The sequence below is a fragment of the Stegostoma tigrinum genome, chromosome 11 (genome assembly GCF_030684315.1).
Source record: "Stegostoma tigrinum isolate sSteTig4 chromosome 11, sSteTig4.hap1, whole genome shotgun sequence".
NCBI classification, from domain to species: Eukaryota; Metazoa; Chordata; class Chondrichthyes; order Orectolobiformes; family Stegostomatidae; genus Stegostoma; species Stegostoma tigrinum.
In genome coordinates, this window is record NC_081364.1 from 49,351,920 (window position 1) to 49,368,008 (window position 16,089).

The 16,089-nt window shown below is 38.9% G+C and overlaps 1 protein-coding gene and 1 long non-coding RNA gene across 11 annotated transcripts in view; one reads left to right on the forward strand and one right to left on the reverse strand.

The window, feature by feature from the left end:
- cadpsa (Ca2+-dependent activator protein for secretion a) overlaps positions 1–16,089 on the forward strand; it is a 491,603-nt gene that overhangs the window by 383,561 nt on the left and 91,953 nt on the right. For 7 of the 10 annotated variants that reach the window (XM_059649938.1, XM_059649939.1, XM_059649941.1 and 4 more), the window contains 2 exons: positions 13,097–13,231; positions 15,755–15,910. In XM_059649938.1, the coding sequence (XP_059505921.1) occupies positions 13,097–13,231; positions 15,755–15,910 (291 nt within the window). The remainder of the gene's footprint in view (positions 1–13,096; positions 13,232–15,754; positions 15,911–16,089) is intronic. The other 3 variants (XM_059649942.1, XM_048548011.2, XM_048548014.2) reach the window with 1 other exon arrangement.
- Positions 13,765–16,089, reverse strand: part of LOC125460482 (uncharacterized) — a 134,010-nt gene continuing 131,685 nt past the window's right edge. The window contains exons 6-7 of the long non-coding RNA XR_009446499.1: positions 14,877–15,042; positions 13,765–13,894 (exon numbers count right to left, since the gene is read on the reverse strand). This is a non-coding gene — a long non-coding RNA (uncharacterized LOC125460482). The remainder of the gene's footprint in view (positions 13,895–14,876; positions 15,043–16,089) is intronic.

Sequence of the window (16,089 nt, forward strand, 5' to 3'; positions counted from 1 at the left end):
TAGAAGGACAAGAGCAGCAGATGCGTGAGAACACAGGCATTGGCCAGATCCTTTTCAAGCCATCTGCCATCTTGTTTTGAATGATATTGTGTTCCTCCATTGTTACTGGGACACTGTCTTAGAACACCCTTTCAAAACACCACATGTACCAACCTCAAATGGACCGCAGCCGTTGAAGAAACTCCAGTGCCTACTCTAAAAACAGTGTGCAAAAACTAGAATGGTCAAAACCTATATTTGCATGACTCAACAATTACGTATTTAAGAAGTGATTCACTTTTTTAGTTCATGTAACCGGCAAGTGGACTCATGAGTGCTGAAGTCTGGGTGCTACCGTGCCAATCAAAATTCACTTTGTTATTTCTGCAAGGTCCAGTATGGAACTAATTTGATAGAAAAGGAGAGCCTGAGGTGAATTTAAATTAAAAAGTAAAAGGGAAGGGGGTGAGTTTTGGAAGTAAAATACTGAAGTTCTCTCTGATCAGAAGCATGAAAGTGAAAACATAGGGCTCTTGTGGTTTTTTGATAGTGTTCCTACTTTTGACCCAGAGCGCCTGAGTTCAAACATTCACGGGCTGCTGTGGCGTGTCACTATACATCAGGACAGAGTGATTAAAATTATATAGGAGTGAAAAGATCCTTTACAGCCTGGAATGTTTATTTAATGTTTCAGATCTAGATTATCTAAGTTTTAAAACTGCAAATTTAATTAAGTATACACATGTTGAATTACATAAAATAGGAATGGAAAAATGTTCATGAATTAGAAACCGTGGGGGTCATCTTTGTTTTGAATTCAAGTGGAAAATTTCTGATTATGAATGAGGTTATAACTCCTATCCCAACTTCCCATTCCATTGAAGTTAACAAAAATTAAAGTTGGGCAGGGTGTGCAGGACCAAAAGACAACAGTTTTCCACTGACACCCTCAGTGAAAATTACTCTCATATCCTTTATGCTCAGTAATTTACAGGATGTGAGCATCATTTGACTAGGCCAGCATTTATTGCCCATCCATAATTATCCATGGACAGTTCAGAATCAACCACATTCCTGTGGGTCTGGAGTCACATGTAGGTCAGACCAAGTAAGGACAACAAAGCTCTTTCCATCAAGGGCTTTAGTGAACCAGGTAGCTTTTACAGAAATGGACAATGGTTACATGTTCTTATTCCAAATTTGGTTATTAAATTCACATTGCACTGCGTGCATGGGATTCAGACCCATGTCCTCAGAACATTTGCCTGGGATTGTAGCTTACCAGTCCAGTGACATCACTACTACAGCACCACCTTCCTATGCTTACAGTTATTTAGTGCCCAGTTGAGAATATTCTGTCCTTCATAACGTTTAGCAACTAAATTGATGGGCCAATGTATCTTCATCCGAATAAAAGTATGAAAGGGAATAAAGGAAGCACCAGCTTACAGTAGCATTTTTCTCATTGTCCTCTAATTACTCAGTTTTAAACTCTTCACTCTGAAACCACGCTACTATGACCAGAAAAGTTGTACTTAATATAGGCACAGTAGCTTAGTTGTTAGGTTCTGAGTTCAATCTTTTGAAAATTGGGAAACTGATTTCATTAAACATGATCATTTCTGTCAGGCAGAGGCAATAGTTAAAGTATTAAAACAGTATTTTGTATTTGTCCTTACTAAAACAATGGATGGTATGAAATTTGTACTTAAGCAAGGAGAGTGAAGCTATAGATACAACAGTAATAGATGAGATGTATTAAAATTGTCTATGTTACCAAACATTGGTAAATAACATGATCCATATGGAATGTAAATTCCAGAAGAACTGGTTGCAATCTTAAGCCTCACTCGAGGAGGCAAGGATCAGAGGTTTGCTAATGCTATACCATTATTCAAGAAAGGAGAGAGGGATACACTTGAGTTGCTTGGCACTATCAACTCTCAACTGGGCATCCATGAGACACACTTGACTGTCAGTAGCTTCAGAACCATGTTCAACTACAATCAATAACCTCATAACCAGGACAATCTCTGTTTCTACCATTACCAACAAGCCAAGGGTCAAACAACTTCAATAAAAAATGCAGGAGCAGCACCAGCAATGCCTGACACAAAAAGGTGTCCATCCAATGAAGTTATATCACATGACTACTTCCTTACAAGGTAGCATAAGCAGTCATGAATAGTGGTGGACAATTAAACACCTCACTGGAAATGAATGTTCCATAAATATCCCCAGTATCAATCTTGGAAGAGCCCAGCTCATCCATGCAAAAGACAAGGTTGAAACATTTTGCATCTATCTTAAACCAGGTGGCAAGTGGACGATCTATTTCGGCCTACGCCTGAGGTCTCTAATGTCAATTTGATTCATTCCATATAACAAGAAATGTCTGGAAATACAAAATACAGTAAAGGCTATGGGGCTATGACCACATTCTGGCAATAGTACTGAAAACTTGTGCTCCAGAACTAGCCAATCCCTTGCCTAGCTGTTTCAGTAAAGCTACAACATTGGTATCTATCCAGAGGATAGATGGGGAAAATTGCCCAGATATGTCCTATTCACAAAAAGCAGGGAAAATCCAATATGACCAATTACTGACCCTTTTTCCACTCTCAATCATCAGCAAAGTTACAGAGGATATAATTGACAGTGCTATCAAGTGACACTGACTAGACAGTAACCTGCTCAGAATCTAAGTTTGACTTTCTCCATGCTATCAGCCCCTGACCTCGTGACAGCCTTGGTCCAAACATGGATAAAAGAGCCGAACTCAAGGGGTAAAATGAGGGTGATTGTCCTTGACATCGAGGTGACATATGACTGTGGACCAAGGAGACTAACAAAACGTGAGTCACTTGGAATTAGAGAAGGCTTTCCATTTGTCTGACAGACTTATAATCATCTTCCTTTGCGCTGACCCCAACCAATCAACTCAGGCATGGGACATCTCTGCAGGATGTTCCTCAGAGTAGTGTCCTAGGCCCAACCATTTTCAGCTGCTTACTTAAATACCTCCCCTCCATTATAAGGACAAAGGTCAGATATTTGATGATTCCACAATGTTCAGCACCTTTCAAATACTGAAGCAGTCCATGTTCAAATGCACCAGGAGCTCGACAACATTCTGGCTTGGGCTTTTGAGGGGTAAGTAAAATCTGCGCCACATGTGTCACTGCATTCCACACATATGCCACACAATGACTGTCTCCAATAAGAGAGAATCTAAATATTTCCCCATGGCATTGAATGGTGTGACTACCGCTGGATTGCCCACTATCAGCATGCATTGACCAAAAACTGAACTGGACCAGTCATATAAATGCTGCACTTACAAGAGCAAGTGATAGCCTGTGAACTCTATGGCAAATAACTTATCTACTGACTCCCCAAAACATACTGTCCATCCGCAAGACACAAGTCAGGAGTGTGAGGAAATACTGTCCACCCGCGTGGATGAATGCAGCTCCATTATCACTCAAAAAGCACGTGCCATGCAAGACAAAGCACCTTGTTTGACTGGTACCCTACCTAACAGCTTCAACATTCATTCATTCCACCAGTGACACCCAGTAGCGGCAGTGCATGCCATCTACAGGATGCATTGCAATAGCTCACCCAGGCCCCATAGATTGTGCCTTTGAAACCCATAACTTTTACCAATCAGATGAATAAGGGGAACAAAAACATAAATGCACTACTGCCTGTTAGAGTCCCTCTTCAAAACACACAGAATCCTGACTTGGAAATATATTGCTGTTCTTTCATTGTTGCTGGGTCAAAATCCCAGGACATCCTCCCTAACAGTACAACGGGTACCTGCACGACATGGGCTGCAGCTCAGCACCATGTTCCTTATGGCAGTTGGAGACAGGCGTTAAATACCGGCAGCAACAGCCAGAATTTGAGTATTATCAATTTAAACAAACAGAAAATGACAGATTGTCAGCCTAAGAACAAGGTTTTAAAGGTTTAGGAAACTGTTATCAATGACAAAATAAACTTTTACTTGGAAAGGTATGTGTTAATTGAGGAGAATCAACATGAATTTGTTAAAGACAAATTGTGCCTAACAAACTTGATCGAATTATTTCGTGAAGTCATGCTTCTGAAGTAGACATGCGTATGGGCTGATGTTTCCCAGGGTTCATTACATGTCAGTTTTTACAATTTACTTTCAAGAGCAACATTAGAAGTTTGCAGATAATTTAAAACTTCGAAAAGGTAATAGTGTTGAGGGTGGCTATGGGTTTCAGAATCACATGGACGGGTGGAATATGTGGGAGCATGGCAGACAGAATTCAAAATTAGCAGGAATGACTGATGAGCTTTGGAAGGCTGACTTGGAAAGATAGAATTTTTTCAATGGCATAATCCTGTAAAGTGCAGCTGAGCAGAGAGACAGCTATATTCACAATTTCTTAAAGCTTGCATGGCAAGTCAATAAGATGGTTCAAAAATCATGTAGGTTACTTGGATTTCTACGAAATAGCAATGAATATAAAAACAAAGATGGCTTGCTGGAACCTTGTCAGTTACTGGTTATCTTTCTGTTGGAATATCACACACAATTCTAGCACCGCATTCCGAGAAAGATGTAAACACTTTAGAGAGGATGATGAAGCAGAGAGGCAGGGCTGGGGCACTGATGGGGTAACAGGATTGAGTAGATTCAGTTTTGTGGAAAGGTTAGAATATTTAAGACAGGTCCCTTGAGACAAAGAAGGTTGGGAGGTACCCTGTTGTGAATATATTGCAAGATAATGAGAGATTTTGATTAAGTAGGTGGAGAAAAGTTATCCCTCTGGTGAATGGATCAGTAACCAAGTCCCATTGATTTAAAATCATTGGCAAAAGATCTAAAGGGGAGTTGAGGTTTTTTTTCGCTATTGCAGAGTTACCAAGAGCTAAATGCTGTCCCTGAATAAGTGGTGAAAGCTGATTTCATAAAACTCTTTAGAAGTGAGTCAGATAGTTACTTGAGGATGAGGGGCTTGCCAGGCAATGAGCAAAAAACTAAAGTGTGGGAGTAAATATCACTGTTCTTTCAATGAGCAACCACAGCCATTATGTGCCATGGCTTCCAGTTTTCCTAAGTTTCTGATTCTGTCATTTGCAAATTCAACATATTTCATGTAAACCTCTAACTGATGCATTAATATTTATTGCAGAAGGGAACTTGTCACTGTTAGACGCTGTGGCTTTCATATGATTTAAAGCTCATACTTTCTAGTTGACTCTAAATGCCAACTAGACAACTAGAGATGGGGAATACAGTCTAACAATTAAAGTTAATAATGCCTTGTCTGCTGTGGGGTTGAGAATTTTTTATTGGAAGGAGAAAGATCACCAAAAGATCCTGTTCGTAATCACTTTTGAGTGACTCTACTTAAAGTCTGCCTCAATGAAAACCAAGTATAGAAAGAACTGGGAATTGGCTAAAATTCTTCAATGGACAATTAACCTGCCAGCACCCAGTAGTCGGACTCTCACATGAAGAGTATTCATTCAATTATAAGTCAGAGGGCACATGTGGAATAATGACCCAACAATTTGAGGAAAATAAAAGAAAAATACATAATAAAAATATTAATAACAGCAGTCCAATCAAGTATATTTTTCATGGTTCAAGATTCCACAGTGAAGCTGAATTACAGTTCTATCCCTTTTCAGACTTTTTGCTAATTAAACAATGGTTCTGCAACAATTTGCCCATTCTATAAATAGTGAGCTTTATAAAACTTGTTGCAAGCTTGCAAGACAAAAATATAACAACTTGCCTTAAATCTGAAAATAAAGGCCCAAAATTTCTAATCTCCAGAATGACAGAGATAGAACATTGAACACAAGTTGTGTATTGGAATCCTGTGGAGGCTCCAATGACTGAGGTCTGTGATACTTGCCTAGAAAGTTTCAATTGTTCCCTGACACCCTTTCCATCTGAGATTTTGTATTGTTCTGGCATATTTGCCTGAAAAGTTACCCAGTAAATTTTAAACCGATTAAACTTAATCCAACTCTTAGGTTACCACAGAAATAACACCGCAATCACTCACACTGACACTACCCACTCCAACCTCTCTTCAGTTACCCCTGCTGACCCCCCCGATGGGGCTATACAAAAGTTTGAGCAGCAATCCAACGACAATTACCGCTCTGCACAGATGCGGATCAAAATACTCAGCTGCCATTTCACAAGGAAGTGGGTTTTAACTCGCAGCTGGTTTGCAAATTAAAAACATGTTGGTGATTTAATTTCCTGCTTTCCTCTGGCAGAGTTTTAATCAGAAAAGCCTTTTTTCTATTCTACTGACCACCACCTCTGGGCAAATCATGCAGCTCTTGCCAAATAATTGGCCTGAAAGTAGGAATGGAGCAAAGGGTTTGGTGAGAGTCACTTCAAAGATGGGAGCTGAGGGAATTCAGAGAAGGGAAATCCACAGCTTCTCTTGTAAAACCCATAAGAGCATTCCGGGTGCTTCTAATGCCATGAAGGAAATTTTTAAAAACTGTCAGTCTGTGCTTCTTCATCATCTTGGTAGATCTTCAGTAGGAAGTCAGCCATCATTTAATTGGCAGCACTCATGCTCTTTGAATCAGAGGTTATGGGCTCAAGTCTCACTTTTTGACTTGAGCACAAAAGCCTAGACTCTCCAGCACTAATCTCTGCAGTACCTGACTTGTCACTGCCTTCCATTCTTAAAAATGACACATTTATTCCTAATCTCTGATTCCTGTCTGCCTGATTCCTGTATTCTCCATCCATGCCTATATGTTATCATCAATGCCATATGCTTTGAATTTGCATAATAACCTCTAATGTGGGACTTTTACAAAACATTTCTGAAAATAAACCACATCTACTGGTTTCCCCTCCTCTACTAATATTGTCCTGAAATGTTTCCAGTGGGTTTCTCAGAAACAATTTCCTTTTCATAAACGTATGTTGATTTTTTTGCATACCTGTTGGCATTTTCTCAATGTCTTGTTATCACATCTCTTGTAAAAGCACTTTCTCTACTACTGACGTTAGATGACCTTAGCCTATGAGGTTTACTCCCTCTCTCCTCTTTTAAAATAATGGTGATTACATTGCCACTCTCCAATCTGCTGTAAAATGTAAACAATCTTGGTACATATCAACCAATACATTTGCAATTTTCATGGCTACCTCCATATAGTACACCAGGATTTAGCTTGTCACGCCCTTGGGATTTATTAGCTTTCAATCATGTTAATTTCTCCTAAACTATTTTGCTTCTCATTTCCTTAAAATTTCCTTTCCCAAAAGACCCTAGCATTTCTGGGAAGGTTTTTATTTCTTCTGTGGAAACAGAACAAAAATACTTGTTTAATTGCTCTGCCATTATCTTATTCTCTAACACTAGACTGTAAGAGAATTACATTTGTCTTTGTGAATCTCATTTTTACATATTTATAGAAAAGCTACAGTCAGATTTTATGTTCCTTGCAATTTTATTCTCATTCTCTGTTTTCCATCTTCGTCTCCTCTTTGCTGAATTTTAAACTGCTCCCAGACCTCAGGCTTACTACTTTTTTGAGCAATTTTATAGCAGTCCTCTTTATTTTCAATTTCTTTTGTTAGCTATATTTGGACCATTTTTTTCTGTTGTGTTCTTTCACCCAGGAGGAGTACATAATTGCTGCAAAGCTTGTATTTGTTATTAAATATTAGCCATTGTCTATTTTAATCGTTACCCAATCTATCATAGCACACAAACGCCCTATACCTTTCTAGTTTTTCATTTAGACTTTAGAATAGAATCCCTACAGTATGGAAACAGGCCTTTCGACCGAACAAGTCCAGACAGACCTACAGAGCATCCCACCCAAACCCATCCCCCTATAAACCCACACATCCCTGAATACTTTGGGCAACTTAGCATGGCCAATCCACCTAGCCTGCACATTTTTGGACTGTGGGAGGAAACCAGAGCACCCAGGCAGACACAGGGAGAATGTGCAAACTCCAGACAGACAGTCACCCGAGGATGGAATCAAACCTGGGTCCCTGGCACTGCGAGGCAGCGGTACTAACCACAGAGCCACCATGCCATTTCACTTTCTATCCCAGTGAAGAATTCTGTTCTGACGTAGTCATTTTGTCCTAAGGACCTCTCACAATGAACGTATTCATTATCACCTTTTCATTCCCTTTTATGAAACCAAGTCTAGCATAGCATAGCATACCCCTGAGTTGGCTCTTCAAAATTCTGGTCTGAAAATCCATCTTGTGCAAACTCTAACAATACATCTTCCACAGTATTATTTCTAATGGTTTAGCCAGTCTATATGTGGCATGAAATCACCCATAATTACTGTAGCACACCTGTCGCAGGCATTTCTAATTTCTGTTTAATGCCACCTCTGCCTCACTACAACTCTTTGGAGATCAGTAGACAACCCCTAGCAATGTTTTCTGGCCCTAGTTCCTTCTTAGCTCACCCAGACTGATTCTGCATTGGGATTACTTACATGAATATCATTCCTTACTGTTGCACTGATTTCATCTTTCATTAACAATATCAACCTACCTCCTTTTCTGTTCTGTCTGTCCATCCTATAGATTGAATTCCCAGCCTTGGTCACTGTGTCTCCGTAATCACAATCATTCTGTACCCATATACAACACATAACTTGTTAACCTTATTGTGAATGTTTCCATGCATTCAGTTACCGTAAGATCTCAGTTGGGATCAGTACATTTACATGAGCCTGCTGTCAGCTTGGCCAACCTCTAAAAAGAATGAAGCAAAACACATGGTCAAACTGATGTGGACGGCTGTTTATCAAAAAGTTAATTTTGGGCAAATTAACTGTTTAATCAGCAAATTTTTCATTAGGTGGGTAGAGTTAATATCACACCATTTGTTTCTTGTACTGTCAGTATAACAGGAAATATCATTCCCATGCTGTAGTCACCCGCCAATTTATAGCTTAAATTGCTATGAGAAGAAGATTAGTACCAAGAGTTCTTGATAGTTTTGCCCTCGACTTAATTTGTTTATATATATTATGGCTTGGTTTTATTTGATAGTTTATTCTTCAACATACTTGCTTTATCTTCTAAATGGATGGAAACTAAAGGTTTCAATTAATTGAGTCTTGCCGGTGAAATCCGTTCAGACTGATGGGTTGCAGAAATATTTCCGGCATCTATACAAATAAAAGTTGCTGTAATTTGCTATAAAGTATATTTTCTCATTACTTTGCTGAATATTAGATATCCTAGCTGTGCATTGTTATTTGACTTTCCAACCTGATATTCCTGTTCAGTTGAAAGACACTTTGACACTTGTTTTTGATTTTATTGCTGAAGTTGTGCAAAATCTATCCCACATTCAACAGTAGTCATCAGTATTAATCAATAGTTTGAACCTGTTTTCATCTGATCTGCTTCCTTTACTGCCACAAATTGTAGTAATTAAGAGAAAAGTCTGATTCATTCCCCATTTTGCCTCTAAATGGTACACTGGCTTCCTCTGATGCCTGTCCCCAACAATGCCTGAAGGGGGCACAGTGATGTAAATCTAGTGCAAATAAATGTCAGGGTTTTGCAGCCAAAAAATACCCTGATAATCTTTGACAGGTATATTTCACAGGCAGACTGTCCCATTACAAAATTGAGGCTATTGTTTGCTGAGCTGCTGTTCAGACGTTATTCTTCTTAAGAAAGAAACTGACTTTAACTTTTTTAGCTTTTTGAATAAATGCCAACTACACACATTTAGGATAATGTAAGAAGTCTAGAGCCCCCTAGATTGATCAGCTTGATCTTTGTTATTGCCAATTGAATTCCTTATCATTGTAATTAGTATGAGTCTAAGGCATCGGTTTGCATATATACAGTGCTAAACGTTAAGATCTTTTAAATTCAAATAGTTTTAGTACCTAGCAGTATAATTTGTATTTCACTCCAGTGCAGGGAATCTGTCACCAAACTGAGAGTAGGCATTGTTTCAGAGATAGTAGAAACTGCAGATGCTGGAGAATCTGAGATAACAAGGTGTAGAGCTGGATGAACACAGGCCAAGCAGCATCAGAGGAGCAGGAAGGCGGACGTTTTGGGCCTAGATTTCTGAAGAAAGGTCATCCAGCTCTACACCTTATTATCTGAGAGTAGCCATTGCCTAAGACATGTAAAGGAAGGCTAACCTCATTGTCAGAGGATGCACTTTCTGAACTCATGTTGATATTACTAGTAAAATAATATGGATAAAAACGCACACAGACTGAATTTCTAATAGTATAGATTTTCACAGGCATAGAGGCTCGGGTTCACGTCCAAGCTGCCTCCAGAGGTGTGTGATAACATTTCTGAACAGGTTGATTACAAGATATCTGTACTAGAAGTAGTCGTTTTATTGACTGTCAGGTGAAACAGTTAGTTAGCTCTTTTGGTTCCAATCTATTTCCCTTGTGAAATGTACTTCTTGTGGTTTTAAATGCCCAGAAACATAAAACTAAGTATTGTTCATACCAGAGTCATAGAGCCATATAGCAGGGAAACAGACCCTTCAGTCCAACCAGTCCATACCAAACATAATCCCAAACTAAACTAATTCCAGATAACAAAGTGTAGAGCTGGATGAACACAGCAGGCCATGCAGCATCTTAGGAGCACAAAAGCTGACAAATGGAGTTCCATGCGGATAAATGTGAGATGATTCACTTTGGGAAGAATAATAGGAAGGCAGAATACCGGGTCAATGGAAAGATTCTTGGTAGTGTGGATGTGCAGAGGGATGTTGGTGTCCATGTGCATAGCACCCTGAAAGTTGCCACCCAGGTTGATAGTGCTGTTAAAAAGGCTCACGGCGTGTTAGGTTTTATTGGTAGAGGGATTGAGTTCCGGGGCCGTGATGTCATGCTGCAACTGTACAAAACGCTAGTGTGGCCTCATCTGGAATATTGCAGGCAGTTCTGGTCACCCCATTACAGGAAGGACGTGGAAGCATTGGAAAAGGTGCAGAGGAGATTTACCAGGCTGTTGCTTGGTCTGGAGCACAGGCCCTATGAAGAAAGGCTGAGGGACTTGGGTCTGTTCTCATTGGAGGGAAGGAGGCTAAGAGGGGATTTAATAGAGACATACAAGATGATCAGAGGATTAGATAGGGTGGACAGTGAGAGTCTTTTTCCGAGGATGATGACTTCAGCTTGTACAAGGGGGCATAGCTACAAATTGAAGGGTGATACATTTAAGACAGATGTCAGAGGCAGGTTCTTTACTCAGAGAGTGGTAAGGGCGTGGAACGCCCTGCCTGCCAATGTAGTTAACTCAGCCACACTAGGGGCATTTAAACAGTCCTTGGATAAGCAGATGGATGATGACGGGATAGTGTAGGGGGAGATGCTTAGATTAGTTCACAGATCGGCACAACATCAAGAGCCGAAGGGCCTGTTCTGCGCTGTGTTGTTCTATGTTCTATGTTTCGGGCCTAGACCCTTCATCAGAAAAAGGGTCTTTTTCTGATGAAGGGTCTAGGCCTGAAACGTCAGCTTTTGTGCTCCTGAGATGCTGCTTGGCCTGCTGTGTTCATCCAGCTCCACACTTTGTTATCTCGGATTCTCTGCATCTGCAGTTCCCATTATCTCTAAACTAATCCCACCTGCCTGCTTCTGGCCCATGTCCCTCCAAACCTTTCCTCTTCATATATCCATTGAAATGTTTTTAATGTGTTGTAATTATATCCGCATCCACCACTCCATTAGGAAGTTCATTCCACATGCAAACCACCCTGTGCAAATGCCTCCTTTGTCTTTTTTAAAATTTCTCTCCTCTCGCCTTCAAAGTGTACCCCCAGTCTTGAAATTCCCTGTTTTAGGGAAAAGACGATTACCATCTTCTCTATCTATAGTTGTCATTATTTTATAAACTTCTATCAGGTCACCTCTGAACATCTTATCCTCCAGTGAATAAAGTCACAACCTATCCAGCCTTGCCTTGTAACTCAAACCTTCCATACCCAGCAACATCCTCGTAAAATCTCTTCTGAACCGACTCCAGCTTGATAATATCCTTCCTATAATTGGGCGACTAGAACTGGACACAGAATTCCAGAAGAGGCCTCATCAATGTCCTGTATAACGTCTGCATAACGTCCCAACTCCTGTACTCAAAGGACTGAGCAATGAAGGCAAGCGAGACAAACGCTGTTTTAACCATCCTGTCTATATGTTGCACAGGTTTTAAAGAATTATGCACATGAATATTTGTATTTCACTCCATTAGTCATTTATTTCTGGCTTCACTGACATAGGAATGATTTTGACTTTGAGTTATTTCATATATTGCGTAAGTTTAACATTTTAAAACATGAATTATATTAATTCTGAAGTGTTGTCTTTAACTTGCATTTCCATGAATGATACATTGTGTGCATATAAACCAATTAAAATTGATGACAAATTAATACACAAAATATCCTCATTAACCTATTTTTGTGATTATTGTATCTCTAACAAAATTTATTAATTTACTACATAGTTCTAGAATGAGAGATTTCCTAAACACATTTGTGACACACTGGTAATGATTTTTTTCTACACTTCTGTAGATTGGCCTAATGGCTTTAGTGTTGGAATATTCCTGGGAATAGAAAAAGGTGTTTGCTATTCAAGGGGACTGAAATAACATAAAGGTTAATTATTCTGGTTAGGGGTTGTTTGTAAAGACAGAAACTGTGTTTACAAAATAAGAAATACGCCACATTGAGGGAGTATGAGAATGAATAAAGATGGTTTTCATTTAGCGATTATTTAAATGTAATAACATTTTTCATGCCTTAAGCTATGATTTTTGTTTTTGTCAATAATATTCCTATTCGTTTCTAAGCTTCTTGATGTGTGGTACCCTTATTTTCTCTAACTTTGCTCGCTTCTTGCTACTGCAGGACTCGATAAATCCACAGCAAATCCTGCATCTCACATGCTTAAGTAACATGAGTTTTTGTTTGTAATGAGTTTTAATTGCTGTGAAGTTCTTGGTAGTTTTGCGGATTTATTTAGGGGTGTCATACATGCTTCCACATCTGCATCTACATTGTCACTGTTATGGTATTTTCTTTCTTTCTGTCTGTTTCTTCCACAGGAGTTTAACAAGTAATCTTCCCAATGTGAATCTACCAAATGTGAATCTCCCCAAAGTACCAAATCTACCAGTTAACCTCCCACAAATGCCTAGTTTTTCTGCTTCGTCATGGATCGCCAATATATATGATGCTGAGTGTGTATTCAATACACGTTAGGTCTGATTTCTCACTTATAGTAACCTGGCATGAATCTGTCCTTTATTTCCTTGTTTGCAATCAAGTAGCTGGGTAAGAATAAATTAAAGCAGAAATGTTATTAACCCTTCAGTGGTGATGTCCTTATTATATTTCTCAGTGTGTAAAAGTAATGAAGAATCCATTTCCATACTTAGATCAATATTACTGTTTCATCATTTACAAATATCTTCGTTAATTTCAAATTGGAACAAACATTCTGCCGTAAGATATTAGGAAAAATATAATTTTGGAAACCTGTACCTAATAAAAACCTAATTCAAAGATGTTTGCATGTATTGAGAGTGGAAAATTCTTTCAGCAGTGTTTTTCATTCTCATGTATAGCCAATATACAACCCAGCAGGTCTCACACAACACTGATGAATTTATAAAACTATGCAGTTCTAGCACAGCTCCTGTATGGTTGTAAACCACATTTTTGCCATACCAAGCATGTAAACATCTCATTACACTACTCAGTGTCTCACAGATTATCAAACATACCTGCAGAAGCTTTAATATCGGTTATGCTAAGGCAGAATTCAGTCCTCCTAAATTTTGGGAGTTAGAAATGATATCCAGTGGATTAGAGACGCCAGTGTTTAGCTTCTAATAGCACTACTGTATAAAAGGAATTAAGGAATAACAGGAACAAGAAACAAGAACAAAAGGTTTTAGTTTTCATTTGCAACGATGGTTGATGCCTTGTAATTTTTGCAATTTTGTAAATACCCCGATTTGAATTATTTAAAAGGAAACATTTTAACAAAGTGATGTGTAAAGTTGTTAACATGAATGCACATTTAACAGTTTAAATGTGTTTAAATTGCTCAAAGCACAGGATACAGCACTGTAAAGTGGAACCATTCCAAAAACAATAAAAAGCATTTTCATGCCGGGTTGACTATATGGAAGACTAGATTAGGAAACGCGCGAAAATGGAAAACATAAGTACGTTTCCATTTTCCTCTGTTTGCATGCTGTGTGATAGTTTGGAAAGATATGGATCAATCATTACAGGAAAGCTAAGTTAACAACCACAATGATATCTAATTATAGCGTACGCCATTCTCATTACAAGGCTTTCAGTTTTAGCACTATCTCTGATTTTAGAATACTCAATGCTGACTCTCAATTTACTTGTGATATTTTATATTATATTATGAGACCTTTATGGAAGTCATTATAACATGCACTTGGCTCTTGAGATTTGTTCTATTAAGGATGGAGTGTACCTTTTATAGTGCTTGAAAGAAATTAGACTGATAGCACATACAGCTTGTAATCCTGGATTGTGTGGTTGTATTCTTGGTTCTCCAGAAGTACTGACTTTAAACATCAGTATGCTCGCAGAAAGTGCTTTGTTGTGACATGGATATGTTATGTCAAAATTAAGTAGATTGTAAAATGTTTGATGCTATATCTTTCCAATGGAACTGAACTATTTCCAATCTTTTCAATGAAATATTTCCAAAGTCTTTCACGCGGTGAATAAATGACTGCATCATAATTTTGGTAAACTACTGATAAAAATATCCCCAAAACAAAAATCTCTTAGGAATATGTTCCTGTCACCACAGAGTTCCCACAAGGTGAGGGTTACCTTGGCATGCTGGGATACGGTCTCAACCCACAGTAGCTTTCTCCTCGCTCTGAAGCATTCATTACTTCAGTGCAGCTGGCATCCATCACATTGGAAATGCACGCTGCCATATGTTGTTTCTGAAGATGATGCCAGCAGTAATGGTAATGCATGGTGTGTACAACATCTAAAAAAAAGTACAGTGTTGGCATTAGTGGTTTGCGAGGATGCATTTTATGAGACAAGAAAATGTGTTTCAAATCTCACAGTGAAGCCAAGCTGCTAGAAATCTGAATTACTTGGGTACATATCACCAAGTGGTATTGGTCATTATTAGTCTACATATTCTGATGCTGTTCAGGATTTTCTAAGGAGATGCATATTTGAGTATTTCAAAACTATTCATCCAGTATGGCCCAAAATATGACAGCTATTGGCTGAGGGGCCTGAATTGTTACAGGTCAAGGGAATAGCAAACCCTCGCCCACCACTAGTTACCACCAAGCCACCTAATCCCCAGCAGCTAGTTGTTTTTGTTTTTGAGAGACATGTCAAGTATGCATGAAATCACAACACAAAATAACCACACATGCCTTTGTGGTTATAAACCCAAGTTACTTTTTACCATACACTTTTAATTAATCGACTTGTTCTCCAGCAATTTCTAAAACTTTTCCTTTGCAGTTGGATGAATTCTTAAGTGTTTACATAGCATGAGACAACAAACCAGATAAGGTGTATGATAAAAAAAAAGTACAATCTCTGACTGTGGAAGCCTTATGCCCAATATCTTTCCTTTGCTTAAGACTGCTGTGCACCCAGGCATTGAAATTCAATCTCCATAAATGGTGCCAGTGGCCTGACACTGTTTCTGATGACTATTTTCCTTTACTTTTTAGCAATGGCTCAGGAACATCAGAAGATTTGTTCTGGAAGCTGGATGCTCTGCAGACCTTCATTAGAGATCTGCATTGGCCAGAGGAGGAGTTTGCAAAACACCTGGAGCAAAGACTAAAACTCATGTCCAGTGATATGATTGAGTCATGTGTTAAAAGGTTAGCCTTTCTACAAAGGAATGGAACGCGAATCTAACAAGTATTTATCTGAGACCATAATCCCTATTTAGTGGATTATCTGTAAGATTTAATTATAGTTAACGATTGCCAATTTAGAATGAAAGGCGCCTTTGCTGTACTTTAACAGCATGCTTGACATAGCCTGTCAATCACTAACT